Source organism: Drosophila biarmipes, chromosome 3R (assembly GCF_025231255.1).
Source record: "Drosophila biarmipes strain raj3 chromosome 3R, RU_DBia_V1.1, whole genome shotgun sequence".
In the NCBI taxonomy this organism is placed as follows: Eukaryota; Metazoa; Arthropoda; class Insecta; order Diptera; family Drosophilidae; genus Drosophila; species Drosophila biarmipes.
In genome coordinates this window covers 21,564,655-21,582,382 of record NC_066616.1, presented here as the reverse complement: position 1 = coordinate 21,582,382, position 17,728 = coordinate 21,564,655, and the positions used below count along the sequence as shown (strand labels likewise).

Sequence of the window (17,728 nt, the reverse complement as noted above, 5' to 3'; positions counted from 1 at the left end):
TTGGGAAATATGTATCTAACTGGCATAATCGCATCACTCAGTGAATTGGAAAATTGTGGCCTTTGGTGGGGGGCTTGTCATTCCATTTCTTTTCATTTTTAAGCGGATTAATGCGAAATTACTTTTTATAATTGCCGGCGGTTTGTGGCTTATAAGACAAATTATAAAAAGCATGTGAGTGAGTGAAAGATGGGGACAATTATGATTTGTCAAGGGTGTTTTTTATGTATAGATAAAAATAGCTCTAAAGAATTTGTATTGTCTAGAATGGTAAAAATAAAAATTGCATATACGTAGGAATACCTAAAACCTTACCTTTTAAACTAGTATTGAGAAATTTTGGTATGCTTCTGAAAACATACTGACAGGCTTTGCATTTTTAACAATTTAAAGAACAAGTGCACAGCTTTTCATATTTTTTCTCCACCTACCGAGCTGATATAACCCAGATACATTCGCTAGGCGGAGCCCTGCTTAAAAATGTAAGCTTATATGCAGAAAATAAATTGCTACAAAAAACAATGGAGTGTACGAGCAGCCTCGACATGGGCAAAATATGGAGTATGGTAGTGTATGGTGTTTTTGCAGCAGCTGTATGTTATGTAAGCAAAGTGGGCGGAACAAAAACACCGGCGAATGCATATCAAATATAGGAAACAGATGGCCGGAGTCGACTTCATCGTGTCGCCGACCGCAAAATGTCAGCTGTCAGCCAGGTTTAGACCGCAAAAGCGAATGTTGTCTATTTCGCATAAATTTTTATGAATTATTAATATGAACTAAGCATTTTGAATGAGGCCTCTCGGCCGTGGGAAGGGTGGAGAAGTCGCGGTTTCTCATTTTAAGTTTGCGGTGAGGCTGCACACCTATAGAGGAGGTACTCTTCTTTTTTTGCAGCAAAGTAGAGTGGCAGTGTGCTTTTCGTTTGCATAAAATATGTACGAGGGCTGGGCGGAATTTTCCTCACTTCGTGGCTAAATGTGTTTGCCGTCTTTGGCCCAGACCGGAAGCAAACAAACAGCCATTTTGTGCTGCCATTCGGCGCTGCCATTTCCGGCAGCCACTCAGTGAGTCAGTCAGTCAGCGAGTCAGTCAACCTGTGGCTTGACTTTCTCCCACTCTCGCTTCGCTTTCTCTTTGACTTTGTGTGCGGGCACTTCTAGTCATTAGCATTTGCTCACACACACAGCAAAAAATGAGAATGGTTTGCGGAGTTTGGCAACTGCTTTTGGCCAACTTCTCGCATAATTGCCGAGTTTTGCTGCTAATTTAAGATGATTTTACCCGCACCCAGAAACGGCCGGGAGCTCGCATTCGGTGTCTTTGTTTGATTTCATTACGACAGGAGACTCTCAACTTGGGGCAGATGCTCGGGAAAGTTTTGCCAGTTTTTGTCTCCCCCGGTTTTTACTTTCTCGGATTGGGTAGGGAGTATTACTGTGTAATTTGCAAGCAATTACCTGGCAGGGGGAACACCCACATCATCCCATATCTTCCGGCTCCCTCGGCGCGACTTCTTGGAATGTAATTGAGTTTGAAAAATGTTTAAAATTAGATATGTGCGTGGCTCGGGCCAGGAATGGCACCTGCGTGAGTGGCATGCAAAGGTATAAAAAGCCAGGGGAAAATTTATGCAGCACCAGATAATCGACAGGGCAATACCTCGGCGTGTCTTCTAATCCCGGTGGTTTTAGGATTTAACCAACTGGAGATGTGTTTGAAATTATGTAAGGAACAAAAGAATAAATCAGAAGAAAGTAGGTACACGGCGACCTCCAACAAAGCCCTTGGCTGCATAAAAATGTATATATTTTTATTTCATATTCCTAGCTGACTTTATTTTTATATCTATAAATATAACGAAAACTCTCCATGCTTACTGTAAAATTAAAACTGGTATGCGTTATTTTTGGATGTCACAAACGTATGAAATTACACTCTACATTCTTCCCTTTGCAATTTCGGGCGAGTACTGATTGTAAGTACTGGCGCACGTGTGCCAGGAGCCCCATTAATATTACTCCACACTGCGAATATGTTTTTTTTTAGGTTAAGATCCCCTCAAGACTCGACTTCGCTCGGCAATTAAGGTGCAGGCCGAGCTGCACACTTGAATTTATTTTGCTATTTATCTAAGCTTGCGGCAAAACATTAATTTAGCCTGGGTGCCACTGGCAAGTGCTCTTCCACCTGTCCAACTTGAACCTTTGAGCTCCTTTGCATCCTACATTTAAATGCTAGGCAGCCGGCACCTGGTCTCGATTTATTGTGCTCAATTGCTTCCAGCCAATGCAGCAGGCAAAATTTTAATGAACCATCAAGCGGCAATTGGAGCTGTTCAATTCTCGGCGGCAACGTTGCGTATGAGTGATTTTGCAGAGGCGAGCCAGCTGCTCGACTCGTTTCGTTCGCTTTTGGATATTTTCCTGTAGGAGTTCTCCATTTTGTCGGGCTGTTTTGTGTGCCAAAATATGTTTGGCTGGCTGGCATGTAAAATATTTGGCACTTGGCACACAAAATGGCTTGTCATTTGGGCGAAATGAGTTGGAAGTTTCACGTGAACGAAACGAAAAATTCAGTTTTTGCCCGGGCAGCCCCTTTGCAAAATATGTTTTATTTATTTTTGTTGGTTCACCTTCTTTTTTTTTAGCCTGGCGCGACATATTTTTCGCTGCTCTTCTTGTTGTTCTTTCATTTGCGTTTTCATAAATTTTTCATTTTGCTTGACAATGTTTTGCGCCTTCGACATGTGTTTGCAATTTGCATGAGGTGGGCGTGGGGGGGTTAGGCATTGCACGTTTGTGTGTTAAAATTGGAACGAACACGGTCTCCGTCTGTGTAAAGGACCTTTTGGGATCCAATGTTTGCTGATTGATACTCTGTGGGAGTGAAGTATTTGCCTTATGTGATTAAAGCTGCCTGATACCCAGAGTTGACGGAGCATAATTTGTTGACAAGAAAATAAATTATAGGAATTTCAGCTCAGGATTGATTTATGTGGATTTTTATGCGGAGGAGATTGATGATTAGCGTCCCTAATGCATACAAACTTTTAACTGGGGAAGTAATTGTTGTATCTGAATAAAGAAGACTTCTTTACAAATGTTTTTGGGTTGTAAAGCTGTAAAAAATCAATTAATTTAAGCAATTTAAATTTAAATAAAATGATATGACTAAATGGAAAATAAAAAATATTCTAAAAAGAAGTAGGATTTATAATTATTAAAGTACAAATTTCCATGAGTGCAAGAAATTACAGCAGTAAAATGACTAAAATTGTAATATCTCTTCGTAATTTTTCAACCAAATCTGCTCTCTTTTCCTACAAAAGTCGTGTCAATCTTACACTGAGAGTATTTTATGGTCGCACTGACCTCTTACGCGACCTATCCATTTCCATATTGACATCCCTCTATGTGTGTGAAATATTGGAAACCTAATAGTGAGGGAGAACGCCGGCTAGCACTTTGGGTTTTTCATTATTTTCATAGATTTATTGCGAAAGTTTTGTGATTACTTTCCTTTTCATCTGCCGGCATGGCATCTTTCTTTTTTTCTGGTTTTCATTTTTTGTTCGCATATTTTTCATGCCATTTTCTGATGTGGTTCGAGACCCAATTGCTGATTGACTTTGCCGCAGCTGGGCCGCGTAAAGGCTGTGAAAATGCGGGGAAAACGGATGAAAATGGATGAAAGTGGGAAAATCTTTAAGAGAGACGCGAACTATTTACGTGCGGATGGATCGCATGGACTCGCATAGTTACGTTAGCTGAAAAGCAATTAAAAACTAATTACAGTAGCTGAAAGCCGGAGACGAAAAATGCGCACAGGCATTTAATAAAAATTTAAAACTTAATTCAGTAAATGCCAGACAGCGATGGCGGCAGCAACAAAAATGCTGCCGGCGGGTGGGTGACAACGCGGATAATTAGAGGAAAAGGCGGGCAAGGAAAAATACCTCCCCCTGGAGGGAGAGAAAACTGGGAAAACTGCTGCTGCCGCCACGCACACCTGACTTTGTTCTATCCGCGCAACGTGGCGTATGAGCAATTAGTAGTTAATTGTAAAGTTACCCCAAGTGAGGGGGCGGGCGGGAAAATGACGGCATGCAGTCGTGACATTGACGACGGGGATGCGCCAAGGATTGCAGGTTTTTCCGGTGGAAGGGATATCTCTTCAAAGGATGGGATAATTAAGTAGCAATTTTTGCCACTGCAGCAGTCTCTGTGTGTGTGTGTGCTTGATAAATTATCGCCAGTAATTAGCGTATCAATGGCGATAAAACAAAGTCCTGGCACGTCGCCTAGCTAAGCCTAGGTAAAAATAATAAAGCAGCCATCCTTTGATCGGGCGAAAATGTCAGTTAAATATTAACCTAATAACTCAAATGCAGCAGCAGCCTGGGATTAAGCCAGCAGGACAGGAAAAGCACTTTAAGCAATGCTTTCCGACTAATTGAAATGAAAAGCCAGGCTAAAGAGGGCCAAAGTCAGTTGGCAGGATAACTAAGCAAGGCGATTAAAAGACCAACTAACCGAGAAATGAACAATGGCTAAGCCAAATAACAGAAAAAAACTGAGGCAATAAAAAAATCAAACACGCAAGATGCAGAAACAAATGGCTCAGTGCTCCTGGGAAGCCATCTTGGCCAAGTTGGCAGGACGAGGGGCGGTGGAGCACTTATGTAAGCAAAGTGAAGCCGAGCCAGGGAAGCGTTGACAAAAATCAAACAATGAAAGCGCTGTTCAATAAAAACAAAAACAGGGCAAAAAAATAAGAGGGAAGGACAGAGATAAGGAGCAGAAGGCAAACGGGTAACCCAAGGCACGGCAAACAGCAGGATAAAAACAAAAAAGGGCTCGGTAAGTCCTGGTCCTCCTCCCCTTTCCTTTGGGCCAAAATGAAGTGGCAACAAAAACAGAATTGTGGGCAAAGAAAGGAGGAATGTGCTGGCTAATGCTGCAGACATGGGAAAACGAAATTTAAGCCAAGTGGAATATCCTTGCGAAAGGATATCAAGTGTGAAAAGCGCTTAACTCAATAGGCACTCAATGCCAGGACTCATTCGGTGGGAGCTTGAGCCTTTTCCGCCCAGCATCCTTTGAGTGAGCAGAGCGAAAAGCTGCGAGAGAAAGCTTTTCCTGCAGAGAGAGAGAGAGAGTTGCAAACAACATGTGAGAGAAATTCGTGCTCGGAAAAACCCTCTCTGAGTGCGGGAAAAACCGTCTCTTTAAACCGATTTGTTTACTGACTTACTCTTAAGAGCCTATTATCTGGCATACTTGTTACAGCGATTGTAAAGCCAGCTAGGCATCTCAATTATTAATTCGCAAGCCCATCTCCCATTAGACCCTTAAGATATTTGTCTGCAATTAAAATCCATCTCGACTAAATCAATTAGTATCAGTAGCCATTCATTTAGTCAATTTCATATTGGTCCTCCTTCCACTCGATCGCCAAGTTGTGAGCCAACAAATGTGTGCAACTTTCTTGGGAATACAGAAGTGTCCTTGTGCTTACACAATTTGCTCGGCCTGCAGGCTAATAAGTTTTCAATAACTGTCTGGGAAAATGGATTTATCTGGAGACTCGAACGCACACCGTTGATGCAATTAGGGCATTAACCCCTTGGTGCCAAGATGATGGATCGGGGCCGCTGGCTGTCGGACGGTCTGCTCTGTGTGTCACTGCTCGACTAATCCATTTTCATTCTTACGCCGCGTCCTTTGAACTTTGACACACTCAGAGACCCACACAAACGGCGACTACTGTACGTGTCAAACAGCTGCAGCGGCGCCTAAAAGAAGGCTTTGTTTGTCTTTCATTATGCGGGGTCCTTTTGGGGTGTGGCAATGTCTTTGTTTCGACTCCAGCTTTGGGCACTGAATAAATTACATTTTTGTTCGACATGTAAGTCGCATTCCATGTGTCATTGACACCGCCTTTTGATGGAAAGGTCAAGACTTTTGACTGCGTCCGGCAGGGGCAGTTTACCTAATGCATTATAAATATTTAATTGCAATTAAAATGATAATTGCAATGGTATGGAAATTCTAATGACTCGTTTGACTTCTTCTCTTTGTTTGCAACCTAGCAACTAGAGCAACATTTACTTAAGAATTTTAAAGCGCCCTAAGGAAAAAATGTTAGAGTGAAAGTGAAAAAAATCAACAAAACACTAAAATGCCCTTTAATAGCATCTTCCAATAAATCCAAGTGCCTTGGAACTCTGTTTTATCGATTTCGCAGCGTGTTGGAGTTCGCACTTAATGAAATCATTTAGCGCTGGAAAAACACAACACGCAATATCAAGCATACGCCGTGTGGCAAAATTCATTGACTTCTGGCCACCCTGGGCCAAAATGAAAATGTTTAGTCAAGTGTTGCCTGACCTCCTGCACAGACACACACCCAAGCACACCCTGGGTGTGTGTGCATGCTCAACTGAGCAGCAGAAAATACGTACGAAAACAAGCGCTTTCCCCCTTTCCCCCACTTTCCCCAGGAGGCAGCTATTTTTAAAGCTTGGCCCTTGGACTCATGGAAATTTCATTTGCCTGCTCAGGTTCCTTTCGGCCGGATCGGCCTAACTGCGGTAATTATTCACACTTGACCCGAAGGGCTTTCCGCAGGGCGGGCGAAATCAACTCGATGGCTCAGCTGGCTGCAGATAAATTGAAATTTTCTGGGGCACAGTGAGGCCGGGAGAATCCCCACCCAAATGTGCAACACAAGTTGCAACTGATGAAGTTTTGCAATTTTGGTAAAAACCTCTACCTCTTCCGGTATTATCTGTGCTATCGAGTTGATTAGATTAAAACACAAGCTTATTAAGTACCGGAATGTAATGGCATACCAATCCCGAAGTGAGTTATTGAGCAAATGCGGCATTGGGCTAACTTTGGCTCCACATAAATTCACTTGTTATAGTTCACTAAACTTAGCCGTACATATAGGGGCGACACCAGGAATAAACAATACTTTATTTACAATGTAATGGCATATAAAATGGCTGCCGTTGCCATTTCTTGTGCTTTTTCTTTGTCTGAGTTCGCTTTTTCGGTTTATTTGCCAGCGGTCAGTTGCTTAATTTCCTCGCTTTTATTTGCCACAATTTCTGTTTGCCAGTGTGTGTGTGTGTGTGAAGTGGGCGTGGTCCTGCCCCTTCACCCGCCCCCTGATTCATTTCATTCCTGGCTGTGTCTTGCCTTTCTTATTTATTTTCGTAATAACAATAAATTACATTTTTCTTCGGGTTTTCCCCCTTATGTGAGCCTGAGTTTGAGTACGACTGTGTGTGTGTTCTCATTTGCTAAGTTGTTTTATGTGGCTGTCGCTTGTTTGTGGCTTTTTGACATTATTTGGATTAAGAAAATAAATCCTGGCCCTGGCTGGACAGCAATTTTAATATTTTCCACCCCCCACACCCACTCGACTGGCCAGTAAACTTTGATTTTCATTTTGTTTTGTTTTTATACTTTTTTGGGTGTGCCCTGGCAAGCCAAAGTTTTAATCTATGGAATGGCTTAAATCAAATTTCAGCTCTCTGTGCTAGAAAGTTTTCCAACCTGAGCTTGTCATTTCAGCAGAAATACAATTAAGCAAGGTACAAATAAAAAATCACCCATTTTGCCAGTCAGAATAATGCAATGCCACGTAAAAAGATAAATCAAATAATTCTCATTGGTAACGAGTAAAAAGAGCTTTTCATAAACAATTCATGATGTTGACGCGCTCGCATTTTGTTTTTCAGGAAAATGCAACAAGCTTGTTTTTCATTTGGAAAAAGTGAAACACATTGGAGTGTAACAACTGCTAATAATGAAAACTATGTGAAAGCAAGTAAGTAAGTACTCAAAGTTCCATTAAGTTAAATCAATATCAACATTTTTGTGGGGGAAAAAACACTGGTACCAGTTTTTTGATTGGTTCCAAATATGCCAAATAAAAATGTATTAAATATTAATTTGACGTGTAATAAAATAGTTCAAAAATGTCATTGATGCGTTTTTTACGAAATGTAATTTTTACTGTGAGTTTGAAGCAGCAAAGGCATCCCGACAGACATAAAAACAAGGTAAATAAAATCGGGGAAATGCGAAAAAAGGACAATAAACTGTGGAATCCGGATGCTTTTTACGCGCAACATTTATGTCGCATTCGAGGACGTCTCTTAGTGAGATAGCAAACACATAAACAAGTAGCCACACACACTTGTGCAAGCCCACTCACACACTCGCACATTTGCACACAAAGACAATCGTTTAATGGCATGCATTAGGCTTAGTTGGAATTTTCGAAATGTTATGGCGAAGAATTCCCCATCGTTATTTTTCGGTCCTTTATTCTGATTCTGTATCCTCCTGTGCTACACCACAGTGGAACCTCCATTTAAGGAACACGCTCACTCCTATATTATTTAATTTTAATTCTTAGTCATTTTTTCAATTTTCCACAGAAACTTTTTGGCATAGAAAATAGTTTCAGAATATTATTCCTGCATTATTCCATTTTGTAGATAGCTTTGAATTAAAAAATTTGTTTAAGCCCCAGAGTGTGCTATATATTTTTGAATTGTTTGTTTTACTATTTCTGAGCCAGAGGTTTTGTAACAGCTACATAAGTTACTGAATAATGTTTCCCTTATCAAATTCTTAAGTATATAAAAAAACCAAAAGTTTTGCCTGTTATGGAATCTCTACTGTTTTGCACCTCCTCTTTTTGCTACAAAAAACTCTTGCCTAGTTTTAGGCGCGGGCCTTGCTAAATGGCGCAGCTTAGCCTAATTGCACTCGGCTTTAATGCAGTTTTGAATGCTGCAGCGCCAGCGGCAGACACGTCATAATTTGGTTAATTTTCCAACAGCTTGGCCCGGCATTTCGCACTAAAGTTTTAATTAAGCAGCGGCCAGAGGCACGTGCAGGATGCCCCATTTGCCCCGACTTTCCCTTTAACACCCACATCAACATTCACGTTTTGCATTTCTTTTTATTCGCATTTTCATTTTCTGCGGCAGACACGCACTCACAGCTCGGCATGGCGTCCATCCATTCACTCATTCGAAATGCTAAACAATTCAAAAAATGTGTGTAACTATTCCATTCGCCGCCTCCGACTTTCCGACTTTCCATTTTCCCATTTGGCAGCAGCTAAATGTGTTGCGCTTTTGTCTGGCCAACTGAATGTGTTCTCGTTCTGGCCTTTTTCTTTTTCTTCTCCTGTTTTTCCCAACTCGGCTCATAATTCAAAAAGCCTCTGACGGTTGGCTTTAAAATGCCTGCGGCTGTGGCTGCCATGTTTTATGTTTATTAGCTCGTCTAATTGAAATGTCTAATGGGGGAGTTTATGAAAAAGCTGAAAATCCGCTCCGCCCAGGTTTATAGACCTTCGTACTGCCGCGGGTCCAGGACTCCTTCGAGCTCGAACTGCTCCACCAGCCGCCTGACGGAGTCCTGGATGCCAGGGTTGAGGTACAGCCGTCTCTTCATGTTCATTCCACGAGGCTGATCCGAGAGGAGGGCCGCGAAATCCGCATCGGTTTCATCGGTGTTTAGCAACACGGGCTGCAGCAGCAGGCCGCAGTGAACAGCTGTCGAAATAATAAATAATAATTCATTAAGTTTAAAAAAAATTTTAGTAAAAAATTAGAACAAAAAACAAATTTTATTAGAAAATTAAAAAAACATGATGTTTTTTACTTAAAAACAAATATCGTTATTTTAGACCAAAAATGAAAAGTATTTTGCACGAAACTATAAAAGTAAAGGTCCAAAAATGGAATGTCATACCTTGTTGAACTCGTACTGAAATTTCCAATCAACTGGTATTCACACCTAAAAATGTTTATTTTCGACCTATTTTCGCAAAAATAAACGAAAAAAGTCAAAATATGAAAAAATTTGTAGTTTTCAGAATCAGACAGAAAATTACTGCATACATTTATCGAGAATGTCATCTATCCAAAGCAGTTACTCTTTTACGTTTCGGACAATTTTTGCCCAAGTTTCGCAAAAAAAGGTCAACGAAAAATACCGTGTTTTCGCCAAAAAATATCTGTAGCTTTAGACAGACCAAAAAAATCAGTATTTTGGGCGTAACATAAAAAGTAATCGTTCAAAAATTGACTGTCATACCTTGTTGAGCTCGCAATAAAATTCCCTATCTTTTGACATTCAAACCTAAAAAATTTTAGTTTTTAGATAGTTAGCTGTCCAAAACAGTTTATCTTTTAGGTTTCGGACCATTTTTGACCAAGTTACACCAAAAAAAGTGAAAGAAAAATATCAGTTTTTCGCCAAAAATCAAGTCTTAATTTGTTACCCAAAAATAATCTGTAATTTGGGCGAAACAAGAAAAGTATTTGTCCAAAAAAAGAGCGTCATACCTTGTTGAACTCGCAATAAAATTCCCTATCATTTGGCATTCAAACCTAAAAAATTTTAGTTTTGACCAATTTTCGCAAAAATAGACGATGCTACCCCTTGTAAAAAAGCCAAAATACGCGAAATTTTTTAGTTTTCAGAAACAGTCAGAAAATGACTCTGCTCAATTATATAGATAGTTAGCTGTCCAAAACAGTTTATCTTTTAGGTTTCGGACCATTTTTGACCAAGTTACACCAAAAAAAGTGAAAGAAAAATATCAGTTTTTCGCCAAAAATCAAGTCTTAATTTGTTACCCAAAAATAATCTGTAATTTGGGCGAAACAAGAAAAGTATTTGTCCAAAAAAAGAGCGTCATACCTTGTTGAACTCGCAATAAAATTCCCCATCATTTGGCATTCAAACCTAAAAAATTTTATTTTTGACCAATTTTCGCAAAAATAGACGATGCTACCCCTTGTAAAAAAGTCAAAATTTACGAAATTGTTTAGTTTTCAGAAACAGTCAGAAAATGACTCAGTTCAATTATCTAGATTGTTAGCTGTCCAAAACAATTTATCTTTTAGGTTTCGGACCATTTTTGACCAAGTTACACCAAAAAAGAAGATCAAATATATCCGTTTTTCGCCAAAAGAAGGAGTTTATTCTCCAATTTGATATTAATTCTAATGACTGCAAAATGTAGACTTTCTGTGACTTACCGTAGAATCGCTTCTGCTCCGACTCTAGGTGGAACTGCCTCCGGCTGGGCAACATTTGACCCCTGAACCCGAGCCGCCGCAGCTCCCCCACGAACACCTCGTGGTAGACACACCTCATCTTAATTTGCAGCTCGCGCCGCACCGCCTCCACGGCCGACGTGTTGAGCAGATGATGGATGTCCAGGGTGGGCGAGCCCCAGAAGGCGTACTGGAAGTCAATCAGGAGGACATCGCTCGGCACGCCCGCCTCGTACTTGAACATCATGTTGTTTGTCCACAAGTCGCCGTGGGTGAGGACATTAATGTGCGCCTCCTCGGGCTGAAAACAGCGAAGTCCCAGTGCCATATAGTGGGGTGCCAGTTGGTCTAGCAGTTTGGCCTGGTTTTCATAGCCTGCCTGCGTTCGCAGGTAACTGGCACAGGACTTTAAACAGCCCAAAAAGTAGGCACTAAAGCTATCCGTATAGCGATTAAAAAAACCCCGATCGTATTTGGTTAGGGAGCAGTCATTTTCCCTTGAATTCTCCTCCAAAACCGCTGAAGCTGCCTGCATTTTGGCCAGCTTTTTCAGTACCACACTCACGTGCTGCTCATCCAATCTCTGCAGTCGCGGGGCCATCACATACCCTCTATGGCTCAGATCCTCCATTATTAGGGCTCCTTTTTCACGATCTATGTGTAGGACTTTGGGACACAGTTGTTCACCAGCTAATTTCTGCAGCTTGGGCAAGACCTGCTCGTAAATCTCCAGCTCCCTGTTGTAGATGTCATATGGGGCCTTCTTCTCCCTGGTCTCCGCATCTTCGTCCTCCAAAAGGGTCTTCGCCATCAGATGCTCCTCAACGTTGCTGCCCAGGCCATCGCTGTACACCAGGCGAATACGAGTTAAAATGGCGCCATAATTCTCGCCTTTTCCCAGGGCGGGCTTCAAATCCAGCGATTCCATTTGAAGTTCATTGTTCTCGTAGTGCCGACGCAGTGCAGCTTCCAGGTATTCAGAGGTGAGCCAAGCTGCCATGACTGAACTAAGCGGACTGGGGTTTCCGAAACCTAATCACAGAGGTGTGCAGCTGTTACTGATAACCGAAAAGCTCCCAGTTTACAACTGAATAATAATTACACTTCTTATCGCTTGAAAAGCAAGTGTGCTTTATGTTTACAGTGACTTTGTTTATTCTTCTTAATACAGAGACTGTAACAGAAGTCTTTATACCTCAATCAAAACATTGTTTTAAAAAAGAAAAAGGGAATACCTTAAAATATAGGGTAAAATCGTAAACTAAATGTAATTGTTTAAATAAGTTGTATTGATTATCCACCATTTTCAATTTCCCCTGCTCGGATAGACAAGTGAGATTGGCTTGGCTAACTTTATTGCTCTATGAAATATATGCAAATGTGTATATGGCGGGCTTGCAAAACCCATCGCATCGGCTGCATTAATCCCCTGCAAATCCCATCTCACCCATCTGACCCGGGGCCTTCCAGTGCGCCGGCTGCCAGTGTCACAGTCCGGGGCTTAGGAACCTCCGGCTCCGGTCCGGATTCGGATTCCTGCTTCGATTCCGGCTCCGGCTGCTTGCTGCAACTGCTCGATTCCCGGCGACTGGCGCACTCGTAGACGTAGTTGGCCAGCACCAGCGCAGGACGGGCAGCGGGGGTTCCTCCGACCCCCGGAACTGCTGTGCCCATTGAATCTCCTGCCGTGTCGACTGCAGACCTTGCCGTTGCGTTTCTGGGCAGTAATGACGGTCGATTGCAGCTGGTCGAGCCGGTGGGAGGCTTCAGCTGCCACATGTGGCCCGTGCCCCGCAGGCAGTTGGCCTCGATCGCTATAACTGCTCGGATTGGATGGGGTTGAGTCCGTGGGGGTGTCGAGGGTTAATTAGAGCACTCAGGTCCACTTACCGAAAGAGTGGCCGAGCAGGCAGCAAATAAGAAGATTCCAGTTCATATTTTACCTTGTTGCTCGTCGAATATCTCACTCGGTTTTGTTGATTTATGTACGGATATTTGGGTCAAGGACTGCTGTTACAGATAAAGAAATGTTCTTAAGTTAGCGTCAACACAGCTAGTTATTTGGGTAAAGTATAAAAAGAATTATATAATATTACAAAATAGGGGAAAAAAATGTTCACAGCTTTTAACCCCCTTCCTCTATCCATCTTTTCCATCATCATCTTTATATGTTCTGATTTAAATTGTACTAAAAATAAAATGTATATTGTAATAATTTCTTGGCGAGCTTTTATTTTATTTATTTTTGAAGTTTGGACACCTTTTAAAACTATTTCCTTCAGTGCACTATTTTTGCGGAAAGTTTCTTGGCCAAACTTTCCGCACTGGTTCTTGTTGATGCTTTTATCTGCTGGGGCCGCTGATTCTTCTGCTGCAACTGGAATCCATTCAAATTGACGCATTGACAATTGTTTTACCAATTTCATCTCGCTTGTTTTTCGACAGTTGGCCAAAAAGTTTGTTCCCTCCGTTCGCAGCAACGTTTTGACAACTGCTTAAGCTGTTGTTGGTTGAATTGCCATTGTTTCTGCATTTGTTGCAGCTTAAAGTTTCCGCTGCTTTTTTTCTACCCCACACCATTTTTTCTTGTATATTTCTTTTGCTGCACTTTTCCCTTTTTTGCATAGCCAGTGGCAGAGAGCTAGTTTATCAAAACATTTTCAAGTTGGAGTGCGGCTGCAAAAACAAAAGCACCCAAGACATCATCGATTTTCTCGAGTGGAATGCGCCCCGGGGCTCGAAGGTCGAAGGGTGTGCGGGGATGTGGCTACAAGGAAAACAACTCAATCTCAATGCATGGCACTTAAGCAGCTGAAGGAGCTGTGGCAGCCACTTGGATGCTCGGTTGCAAGGTGCAGGAACTTCCACGACAGCAGAATGCAATTTCTGGAGGGGCGCCAAAAAAGGGTGGCAGACATCGGTGCACCCGGGACATGTCGAAGGGATTATAATCGAATCTTAAAGGCATTCAATGCTATTCCCCATTCAGTTGCTTAAGAGAACGTCGCAAGAACAAACACTACCTATGTTTACTTAGGAATTTATATCTGAGGTTTTCATATTTGCGTAATGCACCCGAGAGAGTTCAACGGCGAACCATTCATCCATCCTACCATAACCCATTCTGAAGGCTCACATTCATTGAAAAGAAACTGAATCCAGTAAGTTTGCTCATTATAATTACAGAGACGCAGTGCACTTGGCAGCTGATTTCGCTCATATATATACGAGTGGCACCATAGATTCGCTTACATATAATGGAAAGAAATAGATACTCCCAGAACGAGGGCCGGCTAATTATTTAAAAATATATTGGTCGTTTTTTATAATATAGACTCTATAAAAGTTGTTCTTTTATTTTAATATGTAAATTAAAGAGCGTTAAATATGGTACTCAAATTTAACAATTAAAAAATAATCGATCCTTTATTTTTAAGGTAGGGGGAAATGTTGAGAAAAGAGCATTATTAATTAGGGGAAAAGTATTACTAAAAATTAAGACAGTTGGATTTGATAGTGGAATTCTGTTATTTATATTGGTAGGCATGCATATTTTCTACATTTTTTAAATAGTTTATTTTGCTACTGGTAAATAAAACACTTTCGTTCACCCTCTTAAGTGATTCCAAGTCTCCAGGGACTTCTTAAACATCCCATAAATATTCTGAGGGGCAATTCCCAGGGGAACCCAGCACAACTTCTCTGGCACACCTCGTGCACAAGCTGGCCCCGGAGCCGTGGCACCTCCGAGGAGGACCTCATCCCGGCCGGGGAGACGGCCCACGGAAGCGGGCCAGGCAAACGCTTGGCACGTGCATTTCATTTGATAAATGTTGTCGTTGTCGCCGTCGCCTTTGCCTGATTATGCAGCGCAGCCAGCTATGTGTTTTCCCGCTTTCCACTTTCCCGGGGGCCGCCTGCATCCGCCGTGGATGCCAAAAACTTGCCTCGACTTCCGTTATGCCGGCTCGGGATGGGTATATCTTTTTATTGCACACGCGCGCTTGAATATAAACCGCAAAAAGGTGAGGAGCTCCGCTCGCCTGGGTTTTTGTATGCGGCATCAGGTTTCGCCTGTGTGTAAAATTTACACTGACATGAGCTAACTAGTCCTGTGTTTATGTATGCCGGTGTGAGTGCGAGTATCTGTGTGTGTTTCACCGGGGGTACGGAGCACGCTGCACGGTATCTGTGTATCTTTGGATGCGGCACGTTGCCGTTGTAACTTGCAACTTAAATGCGCACGTGATGCGCTGCCTGCGCTTGCTTTATTGCGTGAGCTGCTCGAAAATTAACAAAGTTTTTCCCCCAGGTTCCTCACTTTTTCTTCTTGGCATTTCCATCGCAGACACTGAAAAACACAAGTTGAAAATAAAATAAAAAGAAAATAGTAATTTCAAAAATTCTTAAACTGGTTAAATCAAATCTAGTTAATTAAACATTTACCTTTTATTATTTAAAATAATTAGACTCAGCTTTTAGATATCTTTCGACTTAAGAAACATTGAAATGTCTGTTTTACAGATTCTATTATAAAACTAAGAGAATAACATTCTTTATGTATAATTTTTATTTCTTCCAAACAAGGTTCAATAATATAATAAATATATTAAATATTATAATATAATAAAATATATTGAAGATTATATTATAACGTAGTATATTAAAGGTTAACTTTGTAGTCTTTATAAGCTTTTCGAAAACTAAAAAAGGTTTTATAAACTTATCGAAATATAACATTTGTAAATTAATCTTTACACAAACATTCTCCTCAGTGCATCTCACAATATGAATGAAGATGCCAGCGCGACAAGTGCGAATGAGCACGACCTGGCATAATATCACGCATACGACACGTTGTCGCAGCGAATTTTTGATAGCTACTGCAATCAGCTAAGTGAACGACGGCAATCAGCCCAACGGCATAACAACAGTGAGGAAAATGATTAAACGGAAGCGGAACTTGGCAGGCAGCAGCTTTGAGTTTTCCAACTTTCGAATGGCATTTTCGCCGGAGCCAGAAGTCGCTGCATTCGAAATATAATCAGGTTGGATGGGGAAAATCCGGCAAAAGGAAGGCTGGCAAAACCGAGGCGAAAAACTTGCGCTAGCGAACAGAAATTGAAAGTCAACACACACACACAGGGGAGGAATATCGAAATCAAATCACAGCATCGTCAAATGCATTTAGAGCTATTTGCATTGCTTGACATTCCTTCAGCTCGCTGGTTCCTGCCCCTTGCTTCCATCCGATTCAGATTCGGATTCAGCGGCAGATTCAGATTCTGATTCAGATTCGCATTCAGATTCAAATGCAAAGGCTGTGCGCCTCGGCATGTGTCTGGATATTTTTCCTCTTGCCATCGGCTTTTTTGCTGAGACGCTGCATTGCAAATTGATTTTCATCGCCTTGGGGACATGCATTCGACTCGTTGACAGATATTCAGCTTGCATTTTATAGTTTGTTAGTCTCGGCCCGAAAATGTCAAAAAATCTTAGAGAACTTTGTAAAGGAACATGAATTTTCTATACATTTTCTAATTACCATGTCTGACAGCATTTATCTGGAATTGACTTTGTAAAAGAATGTTGGCTCAAGATAGCCCCAGAACTTGGGGACAAAAAAATAGTTCTATGATTTTATTAAGATAAGAGTCGCTGTTATTTTAAATTTAAATTCAAAAAATTAAGGCAAAGGAATATAGTTGACTGCAGCTATTATTCCCATGAGTATACGTTTAAAAGGTTTATTTAACCCAATAATTATCGTAACTTTCACTACACAGGCATTAAAATATTCTTGTTACTGCTCTTTTTACAAAATGCATGTACAATTTATCGACGGGAAATCCGTGTTACTGAATTTTTTATTGCACAGATAGAGCTCTTCTTTTGTTAATCAACGAAATGGCATCCATTTTAAGCTCATCCCACTTAATGAACGAGGATAAACAAAATTAAGTGCCAGAGTAGGATTTCGACCTGCATTATTAATGAAGATAATAAAAAGCGTAATGTGTTTGCAACTGATTATGGCAACGCACATTGAAAAAGACAAAATTGTAATTCGAAGCAGAATTCATGGGTTTTTCCATTGTGTTAATTATTGGCAATAATTATGCATTAATGCGCAACAAATGTATAAATAATTGGTGGGACAATTGTGCGTGCATGGAATATTGCGCATACGACGTGTATGCATGCCATATGTTTCGATATCCACGAAATTTCAACATGTTTGCGAAACTAAGTTGTTGAACATCTATTTGATCTGTGCTCGAAGTTTGTTTTAATTTCACTCTTCTGTTTCACAAAGCCCGGTAAAGTTGGTTTGGAAAAATTGAGCTCAAATTTAGCTAACAGCCACGTGTACTTGGTCGAAAAGCAACCAGAAACTTGTTCTTTCTTCTGCTTTTAATTGAACATTTTTAATTTATGCACAATAAAAACTGATTTACCGCTGGCTACCCGTTCAGCTAGAAAAGTTCAACTTTAACTTTTTATGACTGACCCGAACAGAAAAAATAATGGCGAGGGGCAGCAAAAAAAGAAAATGATGAGCCATAAAAGCGACCAAGGTGTGTGGGTTTGTGTGTCTATGGAAGCTAAACTAAAGTTTTGCTAGAG

The 17,728-nt window shown here is 41.1% G+C and overlaps 2 protein-coding genes and 1 long non-coding RNA gene across 4 annotated transcripts in view; all 3 read right to left on the bottom strand.

Annotated features, from left to right (window-relative positions):
* Nucleotides 1–8,968: 8,968 nt before the first annotated feature.
* LOC108026029 (uncharacterized) lies at nucleotides 8,969–12,113 on the bottom strand. Of its 2 annotated transcripts, XR_007764659.1 has the most exons (3): nucleotides 11,084–12,113; nucleotides 9,789–9,854; nucleotides 9,510–9,589 (listed from the first exon to the last, which is right to left on the bottom strand). XR_007764659.1 is itself a non-coding variant. In XM_017096720.3 (2 exons), the coding sequence occupies exons 1-2, from the start codon at nucleotides 12,099–12,101 to the stop codon at nucleotides 9,378–9,380; spliced, it is 1,230 nt and encodes a 409-aa protein (XP_016952209.1). In that variant the 5' UTR covers nucleotides 12,102–12,113; the 3' UTR covers nucleotides 8,969–9,377. The 2 variants fall into 2 exon arrangements, 1 of the variants encoding a protein (XP_016952209.1); XM_017096720.3 differs by lacking the exon at nucleotides 9,789–9,854 and having other exon boundaries at nucleotides 8,969–9,589.
* A 326-nt stretch (nucleotides 12,114–12,439) lies between these two features.
* On the bottom strand, nucleotides 12,440–13,130 carry LOC108026115 (uncharacterized). The gene is made up of 2 exons (XM_017096815.3): nucleotides 12,992–13,130; nucleotides 12,440–12,921 (listed from the first exon to the last, which is right to left on the bottom strand). Exons 1-2 carry the CDS (start codon nucleotides 13,035–13,037, stop codon nucleotides 12,545–12,547), a joined length of 423 nt encoding a protein of 140 aa, XP_016952304.1. The 5' UTR covers nucleotides 13,038–13,130; the 3' UTR covers nucleotides 12,440–12,544.
* Nucleotides 13,131–14,534: 1,404 nt separating this feature from the next.
* The window catches only part of LOC127011577 (uncharacterized), a 44,575-nt gene continuing 41,381 nt past the window's right edge, over nucleotides 14,535–17,728 (bottom strand). The window contains exon 3 of the long non-coding RNA XR_007764660.1: nucleotides 14,535–15,452. This is a non-coding gene — a long non-coding RNA (uncharacterized LOC127011577). The remainder of the gene's footprint in view (nucleotides 15,453–17,728) is intronic.

What these genes read in the sequence shown, in the direction of transcription:
- LOC108026029 (XM_017096720.3), bottom strand. Translation starts at nt 12,101, where the DNA reads ATGGCAGCTTGGCTCACCTCTGAATACCTGGAAGCTGCACTGCGTCGG. An exon ending in GGAGCAGAAGCGATTCTACG is followed by an intron (nt 9,590 to 11,083) that starts GTAAGTCACAGA and finishes TTATTTCGACAG; the next exon opens with CTGTTCACTGCGGCCTGCTG.
- LOC108026115 (XM_017096815.3), bottom strand. Translation starts at nt 13,037, where the DNA reads ATGAACTGGAATCTTCTTATTTGCTGCCTGCTCGGCCACTCTTTCG. An exon ending in CCTGCTCGGCCACTCTTTCG is followed by an intron (nt 12,922 to 12,991) that starts GTAAGTGGACCT and finishes CAATCCGAGCAG; the next exon opens with TTATAGCGATCGAGGCCAAC.